This window comes from Quercus lobata, chromosome 7 (assembly GCF_001633185.2).
Source record: "Quercus lobata isolate SW786 chromosome 7, ValleyOak3.0 Primary Assembly, whole genome shotgun sequence".
Taxonomy (NCBI): Eukaryota; Viridiplantae; Streptophyta; class Magnoliopsida; order Fagales; family Fagaceae; genus Quercus; species Quercus lobata.
In genome coordinates, this window is record NC_044910.1 from 28,832,915 (window position 1) to 28,847,924 (window position 15,010).

Genomic DNA, 15,010 nt, shown 5'->3' on the forward strand with positions numbered 1-15,010 from the left:
AATTGAACTTGCTTACAACCACCTCATTTAGCTTGCTATAGAAAGAGTCAAAGGACTCATCCTCACTCATTTTTAGTTCCTCAAACCGAGTGGTCAGCATCTGCAGCTTGGTATCTTTCACTTTCTTCGTTCCTTCATAGGTGGTCTCCAATATCTCTCATACTTCTTTGGCAACGGTAATGTGAAAAATCCTATGAAACTCATCTGGAGACACACCACAGAAAATTGCATTAAGTGCTTTACTGTTAGCATTAGATGCAGCGAGTGCTGCCTTATCCCATGTAGATTTGGCTTCCTCAGGCTTGGTCCAACCTATATCAACGGCTTCCCAAACAGATTCATCAATGGAGTATAAAAATGCTCTCATGCGAACCTTCCAAAAAGCATAATTACTACCATCAAAGTATAGAGGTGCATTTAGGGATTGAGACCGATCCATCTCAATAGGGAGTCAAGGATCACACTATGGTAATGAAACCACTAAAAGTGTACCCGCTCTGATACCAATTGAAAGTTCAAATAGTGTATAAAACACCATTGAACGTTTAGACCCCCAATTACAAAATAACCAATTCAAACTTTATGACAAACAACTAGTGTGCGGAAAATGAACAAAAACTATGAACAAAATTGGTAAACAATCTAAGTCAATTAAAATCACAACCACAGCAGATAGTAAAAGGTAAAGATAAAAGGGAAGGAAAATGCAAATACAAGGACAACACACGATGTGTTATCGAAGAGGAAACCGAAGCTCTCGACGTAAAACCTCTCCGCCGCCCTCTAAGCGGTAAGTAATCCACTAGAAAATGTAGTTGGGATACATGAACAACAATAGACCCTCCAAACCTAATCTACTCAGTGTACCTAAGCCCTCCAAGCTTCTTGCTCCAACGAGGTTGCGCCGAACCTATTTCTTTTCTAACTTCCCAGATTTCGCTACTTGACCATAGCATCAACCAATGTAGATTGGTTCCTTCCTAATTGCTTCCCAGAACATCAAACAGCCCTCTCATAGTAATGGATATGGTGAGAAAATGTTTTGGTAAAAAGACCTCTCAAGGGTTTAACAATGGAGAGGAAGAGAGTTGAGGAATTTGAAGAGTCTCTTATGTGAAGATTGTGGATGAATCAATCTTATATAACTCTAGGGTTTCTCTCACAAAATTCTCTCTAGAAGCTCTAATTCTTTTGTGGGTATAAGGGGTATTTATACTGAGGTGAGAATGGAATGTGAAGAGTCAGGTTTTTCAAAACAGGCTAGCTCGCGGCTTGTCCTCGCGGCTTGACTAAGTCGCGAGATCCAACCACGAGATAACAGAACGGTCGGTTGTCCTATTTTATCCTATAGTGCTCTAGCTAGCATGACACTTCGACTTCTGGCATGCTTGACACGTGTGCTACTTCTGGCGACTTGAAGCCTCGAGTCACCCGCGAGATCTAGTCACGAGTTTCTGTTTTCTTGCACACTCTTGAGCATTTCAACACTCTATCTCACTCACTACCCTTACAACGATCCCACCTAAATACAGGGTTACTAAATGCTGAAATACAAGCAAATTTGGCACGGAATAAAGCCAACAAGATGGTTGATTAAATTCAACCTTACACGTTGGTTATGATGCTAGATTTGGTTCTTAAACGAGGCATAGGTCTCAGTGTTCTACACTCTACAACTCCCTTTTCTCTATTTTTAAAAAATAAATGCAACTCTCTATTTTTATTTTTATTTAAACTTTGATAGTTACTGTAGGGACAAAGGCCCAAGATCATACAATGGGCCTTGGGTCCCGTATGAAAATTTGGCCCCATCCAAGGAGAAGGCGTGAGTGCAAAAAGGGCTCCCGGCCCAATTCTTATGGGCTTGAAGATGTTTAAAAGACTGTCTGAGGAGAAATGTCTCCTCGGACGTACCGAATATGGCTCGAACATGCACTTTGCCTGCTAGAAGGATCCACCCCTACAAACATTAGTAACAAGGATGAGTCCCACAAACCCGTAAGAAGGAAGAAAGTGTAGGATGCCAAGGGAGAGGCTGCAGCTGCCATATTAAATGCATGACAATTACTTTTCTGGCCGCATTAATGTGGAGAGAACTTGTGAACAATGTTGCCTTAGCTACCACAACTCACAGAAAAATGGGGGGGATGTTCGATGGGACAGACACTCAAGTGAAGGTCCAGATGATTAACAAATGTAAGGCCCTGATGACTTCAAGAAGGCTATATAAGAGAGGGGAGTTCCCATGAAGAGGAGGAGGAAAAAAAAGGAACGAAGAACAAAAGAACAGTGTTAGAACCATAACCTTTGGGCAGGGATTGATATATATCCTACACGTCTCCTCAGACTGAATATCTAATGGACGTGAAGGGGGGTTTTCTTACTCTCGATTGTTGCATGGCCCCCCATTTTAGCTAGTATACACTTCGTTAGGGCCTAGTTCTGTAGCCCACCCTCTATAAATTCATTGTTTCGGGCTCCTTGGGCCAGAATCCCATACCTGTTGGACTTGAGCCCTGAATCGGGACCCTACAGTTACAATAGAAAGAGAGATATTTAAAAATGCCAGAAATATTAATTAAATTACAAGATTTTTGACGATATCTATTCTAGTGGATGATTATTTTTTTATCATATTTATTTTCCCAATCAAACAAATGGTAATGTAATGTTTGTGTTGGCCTAAACGTTTTTGGAATTTTCAAAGGGTTTGGCCTGATTGAAAATATTAGTAAAATCCAAAACAATTTTGGTTTGACAAAAAAAAAAAAAAAAAAAAAAAAAACCAATGCTATGAAAGTGTAAATTATTTTACGCATTTGAACAACACTACCACCATCCCAACTGTCAACCATGACCATTTATGCCTTTGAAAAAACACTATCAAGGTCTCCCCTCCACCCTCCTCCCCCATGCAACCCACACGTTGCCGCTCCTCCCCTTACAACCCAACCATGTCTCTACCGCTCCTCCCTACACCACCTAACCATTCCGCCTCAATCCCTCCCCCACATAACCCACACATTAGCGTTGCCACTCCTCCCTGCACAGCCCAGCCATGTCGTTGTTACAAATTAGGTCCCACGTTTTTTATCTTGTCAATTTAAATCACGAACTTATGAAACTTTTTAATTTGAAGCCCCTAATCTTCAATGTTATTCTTATTCATGTACTATCTTAATGCATTGTTGCTCATGTACCTATTCTTAGCTATTTTGTATTTATAATTGTTTTTTCAGCCAATGTATGACTGCCGTGTAATATGCACTTGTTTTTGTGTGTCAATGCTTTTAAATTATTGAACAAGTAGTTTGTCTTTGTCATTTCACTTGTCACGTAGTGATTGGCCGATAAATTTTTTTAATCAGACAATTTGTACTGTATTACTCAGCTCCTCATATCATTTGGAATCTAGACAGAAAATAACTTGGTGTTTGGTGCCTTACTTCCAATAATCCTATATTCCACTTATTATTATACTCCAATTATGGGGTCATGTGGGTATATTTTTCCATTTTTAACTTTGTTTCTTAAAAAAAAAGAAAAAAAAGAAAAAAAGTAAGCTGCATTTGTCACATGCGAAACGCGGGCCACTCGTAAAACTTCCACCAATGTCAATTAATGAGGAAGAGAAAATCGATATGTCTGTTAGAGATATATTAGATATATTAGCCCAATGTAATAGACCCAACCCCACTCCTGTTTGTACTAGTAGTCTAGGGTTTAGTCGTCTATTTATACTCATGTTAAAGTTTATTGTAATATAGGTTATTGTACTACATTCTTACATAATGAAGATGTAGCCCTTAAAGGATTCATCCGTGGATGTAGGCCGACAAGGCTAAATCACATAACTTTCATGTTCTCTGTGTTTCTATTCTATGCTTTCTCTTCCACATTCACTTTAGCATATACAACATAATATAACACATCGCATTGCTAATAATGTATTTTAACATGGTATCAATGCCTAACTTCGTTCTTGGCATCAAATAAACATCTCTACATAGCAAAGAAGATTCATACATGCATAGCACAGATCCATAGTACCTTTGCTTGTTTTCAGATCTGAACCCCATGGTATCACATAGCTTCCATGGATCACTGTCATTGTCTTGCTGTTGTGTCTCAGATCATAGCCCAAGCAATCCGTGCCTCCCCTTTCAAATCAGTGCAAATCCAAGCATCGCTTGATGAAACCAACACCACAAACGTGCTCCAAGACCTCCAGCGACCAAAACCCAAGAACTCCACCTCCAACGGCATATGCACGTGTCACCACGCGCTTACAACAGCTCTAGCGCCTCTCCCATGTGCTGCCGAAATTTTGGAACTCTTAAGTAGGATTAAGGTTACATGCGCCACTCTGTCGGCCTCGTAGCTCATCGATTTGCAAAACTTAAGAAGTCCGGCCACCAATCTCGCTAACACGCGCAGCTTGGGTTTCTGTCTCGCCAACACATGTCGGTACATGCCGTCACGAGCCGAACAACCTAATGATGCCATGATGACATCATCCTATCCACGTCAGTGCCACATAAGCATGCCACATCATCAGCCACGCAAGCACGTCCAAGTTAGCCCTTGTCCACGTCAATGTCGCGTCATCAGGACGAGCCATAGGCTCTATAGTCCGATCCATGACTTGACTTGGAAAACCCGAAACCAACCCGGACCATGTATCTGTTGACTTTGACCCTTGACCAATTGACTTTGACTTTTGCATTGACCTTTGACCAAAAGTCAAAATTTTCGGAAATGCCTATCTTGCTCAGTTTTTCATGTAGATTCCAATTTTGGACTCTTTTACTTCATTTGAAGCTCTGAAATTGATCTATTGGCATATTCTTCATTGTGGTTTCTTTAAAGGAATTCTTCAAGGCATATCCAACGAATCTTCTCATACTTATCCAACCTCAAGCCTTTATCGAGCTTTCGCCTTGAGTTTGAGAGAGGGTATTAGAGATATATTAGACATATTAGCCCAATGTAATAGGCCCAAGCCCACTCTTGTTTGTACTAGTAGTCTAGGGTTTAGTCGCCTAAACAAATACATGAATTTTAGTTGTAAGAAATTACTAAAAAATTTGGCACGGAATATGCCATCACTAAAAACTATCTTAGATTGCATTTGGCACATGAGATAAGCAAGCCACAGTGATGGATCTTGTAGAACTTCCGCCAATGTCGATTAACAAGGACAAGAAAATTGGCATGTCATTTGAGAAGCCTATGTTAATTGGCTTTATTTTGTGACAAATTTGTATGTATTTTATTTACATTTTAATGTATCTTTTCAAGACTTAATTGTATTTGAGGTAGATGTACTTGAGCCACATCTTCTATTTGGAAAGCTGCATTCAGAGTCATCTTGCGACCTCGTGTGACTTACACTGCCCGTGAGTGACACATGGCAAAATGTCAAGATTAAAGTGATGACTAGGCAAGTCGAGACCATCTCATAACCAGCCAGGTCACAACAAAGTCGCGAGTTACACGATCATGGTACTCTATTGTCTATACATTTTCTAGCCACTATGGTTATGCTAGCACACACCCTCACCGTTGTTGTGCGTGGCTAGGCCTTCAGATAAGGTCCTTAATAAACCCTAGAACACAAGTTGAATATCCAAAAGGCCACCCTTGTAAGAAAAGAGAGAGCTTTTGGTTTTGAGTAAAACAACTCTACATCTCTTTTCCATTTCTTTCAATCATTGATTGAGTTTTTGTATTCCTTCATCTCACCCATACACAATCCCTTGTGAGCTGTGAGTGAAGGTTTTTGAAAACTTGAGAAGCCAGATTCAAAATCCAAATTATTTGGTGGTGTTTCCATTGGTGCTTCAATGGAGGTTCTCTAGTAAGCTAGAAAGAGAAAGGGCTCGTAGTAGTCGGCTGCTAGCTAGAGCTAGGAGGGCTCAAGTACACTTAGGCTTATGGGCTTGGAGGGTTCATAGTGATTTATACCGCAACTATCTTGTTTAGTGGAGATTTCCGATGATGTGGTCGGGGGAGAGGTTTTAGACGTAAAAAGTACAGTGTAGAGTTCTAATGTTTTATTAGGGTTGCTTTAGCATCTCTCATAATTGATTTTGAAAATTTTGATGTAATTCAAAACAGTAACCGAAACTGGTACTACAAGTTCTTAGTTTAACTCTTCCGCAATAAAAGCAGGCACAACTCACTTCTCAAACTGATATGCTCAGCAAATGCTCTTTTATTAACTTCAAAGTTTATCCAGCAGAAAGTACAATTGGACTATTTTATTAGTTTAACTTAAAAGTGATTTAGACGTAAAAAGTACAGTTTAGAGTTCTAATGTTTTATTAGGGTTGCTTTAGCATCTCTCAAACTGATATGCTCAGCAAATGCTCTTTTATTAACTTCAAAGTTTATCTAGCAGAAACAATTTGGTCCCAGACTATGGTCAACACCAGTTAGAAAGCATTGAAAATCAAGTACTTTGGATCAAACTGGATAAAAGGAAATTTACTTCACGATGCCTGCAATTAACATCTGATGCTTGCTCACAATTCGCCATCCCAGAGTTCTTCAATTGTCTTGTAGTCACCAAGGGTTTCGTGAACAAATGCAGTACCCTTAATTAGCCTCTCCTGCTTGAATAAATACCAAAACTATAGTCATTTTAACTTAATGTGAAGCCCTGTTTATTGTTTGTAAACAAATCGCTAATTCTTTTGCACCTAATTTTCAAGAACAATAAAAATGGTTGGCTAATGATCCATAAATCCATCTTACACATCACATTTTGATCAAAGCATTTATCTGAAGAATGGAGTAACATAAGATTTAACTCCAAGCATTGCAAAAACCAATGGCAGGAAGTTGTGTGCAATTTTATACTCAATAGTGATGTTGTCAAACCAAGATTCAAATGAATATATATACAAGAATAGGGTACTTGCCTGCTCAATTTCAGAAAGTTTTGCAAACAAATCTTCAGGTATAGACCAGTCTAAAACATCAAAATTTTCTTTGATCCTTGCCTTGCTTGTGCTCTTAGGCAGTACACTGTGACCTGTCTGCAGCCCCCAACGAAGAGCCACCTGTGCAGAAGTTTTCCCCAATTTCTCTGCAATTGTAAGGAGAATTGAATTCTTAAGGACCTCGTTCTTGATAAATCCCATACCAGGGGAACCCAATGGTGAATACCCCTGCAAGACAAAAAATTCATCATCAAGTAATCTGGGAAGTTGTTCAGAAATCACATAAAAATGAAAACAGTATTGTTTTGTTTCTGATGCTCTAGCCATAGTCTATTCTGCATAATTTACTAGCAAAGAGCCTGTTTCCTTTTCTCTTCAAGGCTTCAAGCACAAAACATTATAGACCACTTTATATCCGCATACTTACAGACAAGTGAACTCCTTTAGATTTACAAAATGCATGTAGTTTTGGCTGCTGCCAAATAGGGTGGCACTCCACTTGGTTAACAGCTGGAGGCACGCGTGCAATCTCCAACAGATCCCCAAGCTTCTTTGAAGAGAAATTGCTTACTCCAATAGCTCGAGCCTTGCCAGAATCATAGAGTGCCTCCATTGCTTTCCATGTACTGGGTATGTCAGTTTGTGTAAGATTTTCATGTTTGAAGCCAGTGGATCCCTTTTTCATGCTAATTGGCCAGTGCATCTTTAGAAGAAATTAGTACTCTTAGTAATGAAATACATTAGGAAAGTCCGTCAAAGTTTATTTAAATTTTAGCACTCTTAGGTGTGGTATACATACTAGATACAGATCCACATAGTCAAGTTGCAGGTCCTGCAAAGTTTTATCTAATGCCTTTGGTACGTCTTCTGGCAGGTGATCAGTACACCTGCAGATAGTTACAGTTCCAATTAGATAACAAAAACAGCCAATAAAAATTGCAGATTATTATTATTATTGTTACTATTTTGATTAGAAAATTGGGGAAGAGGAGATTTGAACTTTGGACGTCTCCGTTGAAAACATCAAGAGGTGCAAATTGAGCTACAATGCTTTTGTAGGTAATTTAAATTTTCATTAAAGAAAGCTTAGTAAGGTTTGCAGTCATATAATTTTTAGAACAAACCAGAGTTTGGAGGTGATCCATAAGTCCTCACGCTTGACTAGACCATCATCAAACAGCTTCTTTAAAGCTGACCCTATCTACACGCACCAGAAATTAGGTCATAACATGATTCAGACTTCATAGACAAAATATTAACATTAGTAATGCCTAAAGAACAGTTCTAAAGATGGATTTAAATAGTAGGTTTTTGCATAAAAATTGCCAAGGAGACAGTCTCATAGCCAAATTTTATACCCAAGGACCATATTACCTCACATCAAGTTATCCCACTTATATGGTGGATATTTCCTGAGATTATGTTATTTCTTTTTCTTGATATTTATCAGGAAACTAATGAGGAGAACAGATACACATTCTACTTTTTGTTCCTGTAATGGCCACCAAACTTTTGCAATGTGACAATCACTTGATGCCAAATGATAGTAGCACTGAAAATCTGAATCTACCAGCTCCCTACATAATCTAAATAAATAAATAAAAATTATTTATATTTAACACGATTTATTAAATTACTCGCAACTAAATTCTAACATTGCCCCACATTTGGGTATGACTTAGAAAATATCAGGAGTGAGCTATGCCATGAAGATGAAAGATAAAACTATTAACCATTTCTAAATTATTCCGAGGAATATGGTTACTTCTGCTAGGTTTTTGCAATTTCTTAGAAAATCAAGCAGTAAGCTTCACAGACCAAACAGTGACATGAAAGATGAAATGCACTTTATAGTACCCCTGCAACTTTGGGACAACTGGTTTTCCTTTCATAAACACGTATAAATTTTCAGTTCTAATAAATACTTTTTAACCATTGTCATCTTTTTCAAACACATTCTTAAATAAATAAATAAATAAATAAAAAATCACTTGAGGTAGATCTGACCTAAGTTAAATGACTTAACAAAATGTCATGATATGAAATGGCAACTAAGATGATATACAATATCTGGTCTTATGCAAAATTACCTCCTTCTCATTGTAGTAAAGTTGAGCACAATCAATGTGCCGATATCCAACCTGCATTGAAATATAAAAATCTGTAAGCTAACTGCCCATTAATCATATATAATCTGCAGGTAAGTTACAAAACTTAAACACAAAAAAGAAGTTAAAAATAAAGTTGAAAAAAAAAAGATACCATATTGTTTTGAGTGTAGACATTAACCATGTAGTACATTTCCCAACTTTGTCTTGTTTTCAATTTGGTCCTTAAAATTCAATTTTGTTCATTTCAACCCTAAACTTATAGTATTAAATTTCATCTGTCTATCCACTCCCGTTAACTATGCAACCTATTAGGTCCATAGTTCATAGGATTGGCAAATAGTTTACAAAAAGTTAAGTCTTGTATGTTTTTACTTTTTAGAGTACATTTCAAGTTCAAGACTCGTGCCTAGAACAACTCAAGAAGAAGGAACTTTCTGTAATCTTAATACATAACTCGACGCCTGTTGACCGATTGAGACAAGCTCGACACCTATCGATCGATAAAGAATTGCAGATCCCGGTTCTCAATCAGGCCCATTAAATCGTCTAAACTCTTGAATTTCAAGCCCTATTTGCTAGAGTATTAAAGGACTGACTAGGGACAACTAATATAAGTTTGGAGAGCTATGTTTTTGTAAACCTTGGGTTTTATGACCAAGTTCTAATTCACCATCAACTGAATAAAATCTGAAGATCAAGCAGAAGCTGTTGTATTCAACACATATTGCTGCTGAGAGAAGCTTCAAATCCGGTTCACGTTTTCACTTTATAACCATATTGTTGTGTCATTTATTTTCTGCACTATATCTGTTTGGCAATATTGTTTGTATGACGTGATTAACCAAACCTGAAGTTGCAAATTATAATTGGTTAATTAATTGATGGACATAAAATTGGTTAAAAGATTGCAAAGGGGTCTATATTTCCCAACACTACCTTAAAGCCCAAAAATGACGTTTTTTTTTTTTTTTTTAAATTTTTTTTATTAGCTTCGAAATCTTAAAAAATAATAATAAAAATAAATCTAAAGCCCCAAAAACCATCGATTTTCTGAAACTTCCCACGAATCCATGGTTAAGAATATTTTTTTTAGTCCTATCTCAAATACAGTTTACAATTATATTATATTTTGTAAATAATTAAATTTTGGTTTAACTGATATTTACTTTGTTACTTAACTAGTTTTAACATTTTCTGAATTAGTTTTGATTTGAATATTGTTTTTTTGTATGTTTGGTTACTGAACTAAAATTCTGACTATTTTTTTTTTTTTTTTGGAAATCCTGAGTTTGATCCTATCATGCAATTGCAATGCATGTAACAGCAAGATATATACTTGTACGAGAACAGTATTACCTTATATATGACAATTTTTAATGTAGAAAAAAGTAAATAAATAATATTAAAAAAGAAAAAGAAAAAAAAGAGCCAACAATTTAGAAGCAAAACCTGAACGGCGGTGGTGACAGCACTGCCTACGACACCAGGGCCGGCCTGCCATGTCCCCAACCCAACTGAAGGCATCTTGGCCCCTGTGTTTAACTCAAAGAATCGAATTGCCTTTGCCATTTTCTCACAAAACACACTCTTTAACTCTAGCTAGCTCTGCTGCAATTTATAGGCAAAGCCAAGCAAAATCAATTTCAAACACGGCCCATTTGGAATGAAGAATAGTATGATAAAATAAGAGATGGACAAGTGAGGTACGGAAGGGGACAAAGGGTGCGTTTGTTTCGACTTCAAATGAATTCCGGAAATCAATTTCTGGAAAATGGAGCGTTTGGCTGTGACGGAAAATATTATTTTCCGGAAATGAATTTCCTGTTGACCGAAATTTGAAGCCTTGACCAGGAAATGAAAATCTGCCTTCATTTTCACTTCAATTGATTTCCGTGGCTTGCAAAACGCAGAGAGAGGGAGAGAAAAAACAGAAAAGACAACACGCGAGCTTGAAAGAAAGAACAAAAAAAAAACAATATACCTCACACCCAGTGCTCCGATCCGGCGAACGAGCGTTTGAAGTCGATTCAAACGCACCCCAAAAGGCGATCGAACCTCACACCCAGAGCGCCGCGAAGATCGCGCCGTCGCGAGATCGCGCAGTTGATCGCGATCTCGCCTTCGACCGAGATCGCGATCGATGGCGCGATCTCGCGAAGCGTCGATCGCGATCTCGCGCAGTCGCGAGATCGCGATCTTGCCCGCGCCGTTGATCGCGATCGACGGCGCGATCTCGCGAAGCGTCGATCGCGAGATCGCGCCGTCGCCGTTGATCGCGATCTCGCGCCGTCGCCGTCGCCGTTGATCGCGAGATCGTTGATGATTTTTTCTGGATTTGTGTTTTCCTTCTTCTTTTCCAAACACCAGAAAATATTTTCCGGAAAATTTTTTGAAATGCAACCAAACACATGGAAACATTTTCCTTTTCCAAAAATTAGCATTTCCGGAAAATATGTATTTTCCGGAAAACAATTTCCAGCAACCAAACACAGCCAAAGAAAAGTCACACGCACCAGAAAGCAGTTGAAACTTATTACAGAATATGAGGTCTTTTTTGCTGTGCAACTGTCTCTTTTTTCAAACTGTAGCTTTCTACAATTTATAAACGTTTGAATATGAAAGCTTGATTCGCTTGAAGCCTTGCAAGCTGATATATGCGCACACGTCACAATATCTATTCACTCTATTAACCGTATAAAAAGCGGCCATACCGCTACAGTACTTACATACTGTTCATTCAACGTATTTCACTGTTGATTTACGGTAGAAATTTGATAAGGCACTTTTTTTTTTTTTTTTTTTTTTTTTTTTTTTTTTTAGTTTCGAACGGTAGCTAAGGTGCAGTGCACTGTAGCTACAGTAGTTACGTTTTTTTGTCTTCCAATTTTTTTTTTTTTTTTATATATATTATTATACTGAAAACAATAAATTTTACAATTATTGAAATGTTAATTTTTTATAAATCAAAATAAATATTGAGAATAAATATTTTGTGAAAATATTATGACACTTTATTAGGTAAAATGTGTAAAAGCTACGTACTTTTGGTTTGTTCAATCTACAACCTCCTTTTTTTTTTTTTTTTTTTTTTTTTTTTTTTTTTTTTCAGTCTTCCGTTTGTACTTTTTTTCTTTTAAATATTTATAAGAACCCGCATATATATTGTTATATTGACACAACAAATTTCACAATATTTTCATAATTATTGAGGTGTTAATTTCTTATAAGTCAAAATAAAATAATAAAATATGAAACTGTGACCAACTACAACTGAAAATAAATGTTTTGTAAAAATGTTGTGACACAGTTGGGTGAACGTGTAAAAACTATAGTACTTTTGGTTTGTTCAATATGTACTGTTCATTGCTTTATTTATTTATTTATTTTCCCAGTCATCGATTTGTGCTCTTTTTCCCTATATATAAAAAGAGCGAATAAGTTCATGAATAGTATTATGAATAGTATTTTTGGTTTAGTGACTTGCCTTTTTCTTCCTTTTTTTTCCTTCAAGTTCACCAACTTGGTTTGAAGTTTTTTTTTTTTTTAAAGGATCTTTATATGTTTACTTTCTACTTGTAATATAAGCTTACATTGTATACACACAAAAAGTAGCAAATATTATATACATTTGTAAAAAAAAAAAATTGTACAAATTTTGCAAATGTGTACAACATTTACCAATTTTTATGTGTTTACAATATAAATTTACATTGTAAGTGCAATGTGTATATATAATAAAAGTTACAGTAATTTCGCTATAGTAATTATGGTTAGTTTAACTTTCTGATCTTTTTTTTTTTTTTTTTTGTGAATGCATAAAGTTGTAGTATATTTGCTATATTATTTTTGGTTTGTCCATAATAATTTTCACAACACTTTTATAACAAATCAAATATGGTAAATTGTTATTTGTTTTAATTTAAACTTACCAATGAAACTACTTTTTTGCTCACCAATAACAACTTGTAGTAACCTACTACTTATGATTTGTTGTGAAAATGTCATGGACATAATATTTTTTTGTGTGAAAAATGTTAAGACACTTTATGTTGTCGCAATATTTTCAAAAATGTTGAACTATCAATTCTTTACAAGTTAAAATAAAATATAACAAAATTACAAAGGTATTATAAAAATGTTGCGTTATTCTGTTGTGTTTTTAGAAATTTTTTGTTGGTTTAATCAACTTTGTTGAGCCAAAATTCACTATTCCACATACAATTTTTTTGAGTTGACTTTTTGTATATTTTTTTTTCTTTACAAATTATTTTAAGTAAAAACACATAGTTTTGCATGCCAAAAAAAAAAAAAAAAAATAGGAAAAAAACATTTTTCATCCTTTATGTTTGGGGTAGTTTACAATTCTTCCTTAAACTTTAAAATTATGCAATTTTTCCCTTAATATTTTGGAAAAGAGCAAATATGTCATATTGTTATTCTCTCAGTTAAACCCTAATGAAAGCTTATGGTTTTTAAAATATTTTATTGTGTAATGTCTAAATTACTCTTGCTAAATTTTAACATCCTAAAAATTTTCTTTATGTATTTTGAGTTTTAAATGATAAAAATTCTTAAAAAGATAGAATGATGATATTCAATGACATAAGCCTTTTGTTATCTTTTTTTTTTTAAAAAAAATTTCTATGCAAAACTCAGTTATTTATTGTTGGAAGATGATGATATTCATTATCATTATTAGAAGTTTTTAGAGAATAGATATATTGTCTTTGGCAAGTAGGTACTAAAAAACTATTATAGTTAAATAAATATTTATATGTTAAATAACTACCCCAACTTTGTGGTTGATCAAAATTCTTAAACGAATGAGATTAACTTTTTTCGACATGATTATCAAAATTCTAAAAATTAATGTATCTTTTGATTCATATCTTTGTTTTATAATACAAATAAAATCTAGAATTGACCTTAATTACTACAGTACTTTTTTTTCCACGACAAGCACGTGCCATGCAAGTGCTGCCCTAACTAGTTATACTATTAAATTAGTTTATATGGTGCATGCTGGTGACATGAAAAATCTCACAACTCGGCACGTGATGAGTTGTGAGTGGTGGAGATGCAGACCCATCATTTGACCTCCACCATTCACAACTCATTACGTGACAAATTGTGAGATATTTTTAGACATGGCAAAACAGGTTAGAATTTTCTAACCCAACCCATAAAATACCTGACCCAAACCCGATTTTTTGACTCGAAACTAAAACGGGTTGACCCGTGACTCGACCCATGTTTTGTACAGGTCAACCCGACCTGACTCGACCCGAACCCGAACCCGAACCCGATCCATTTTTTAAAACTTTTTTTTTTTGGTAAAAAAAAAATTAAAACAATATTGGCTTAATTGTTTGTTGTGAGCTTTAAGGAAACAAATGGGACATTTACATAACTGCATGCAAATTAATTGAAAGATAAATGGTTGAGCATTTTGTAATGAGTAAAAAATTTTAGATATCAAATAGCAAAGTACATGCCAAGATAATCTTGTTACCAGTAGAGTCAAAAACATAGATTTAAAATTATAGACGTGTGAGAAATATTTACAAGTGTGAAAATAGTGAAGCCAAAGTATCAAATTAGCATAAATTATGAATGCTTAGACCCATTTTTTAACAATTTATGTTTAAAATGAACTGCTTTTCAAAATATATTATTGATATTTCCTAGAGTGTGTTGCTTAACAATGATATGATATTCATAAAAGAGACCATGTAGAAATAAGTAAACAATCAAACTTTAATGTATGTTTCAAATTGAATAGAGTGCCAACCACAATTGATAATAGATTATAAAATTAATTTTCAAGATTATAAATTTCTTATACGTTTTTTTTTTTTTTTTTTGGGTCAAATGAGTTATCCAATAAGTCATTTGTAATTTTGTTTTATATTTTGGGATGTTGAAATTGTGTAGAAATAAAACCTGTGTATT

General features: G+C 35.5%; 1 protein-coding gene across 2 annotated transcripts; it reads right to left on the bottom strand.

Moving 5' to 3' along the window:
* Positions 1-6,185: 6,185 nt before the first annotated feature.
* LOC115952185 (NADPH-dependent aldo-keto reductase, chloroplastic-like) lies at positions 6,186-11,625 on the bottom strand. Of its 2 annotated transcripts, none has more exons than XM_031069262.1 (8): positions 11,572-11,625; positions 10,508-10,663; positions 9,038-9,088; positions 8,072-8,148; positions 7,747-7,834; positions 7,375-7,650; positions 6,927-7,175; positions 6,186-6,614 (listed from the first exon to the last, which is right to left on the bottom strand). In XM_031069262.1, exons 2-8 carry the CDS (start codon positions 10,625-10,627, stop codon positions 6,528-6,530), a joined length of 948 nt encoding a protein of 315 aa, XP_030925122.1. In that variant the 5' UTR covers positions 10,628-10,663; positions 11,572-11,625; the 3' UTR covers positions 6,186-6,527. The 2 variants fall into 2 exon arrangements, with proteins under 2 accessions (XP_030925122.1, XP_030925121.1); XM_031069261.1 differs by having other exon boundaries at positions 10,508-10,666; positions 11,572-11,586.
* Between the last annotated feature and the right edge of the window lie 3,385 nt (positions 11,626-15,010).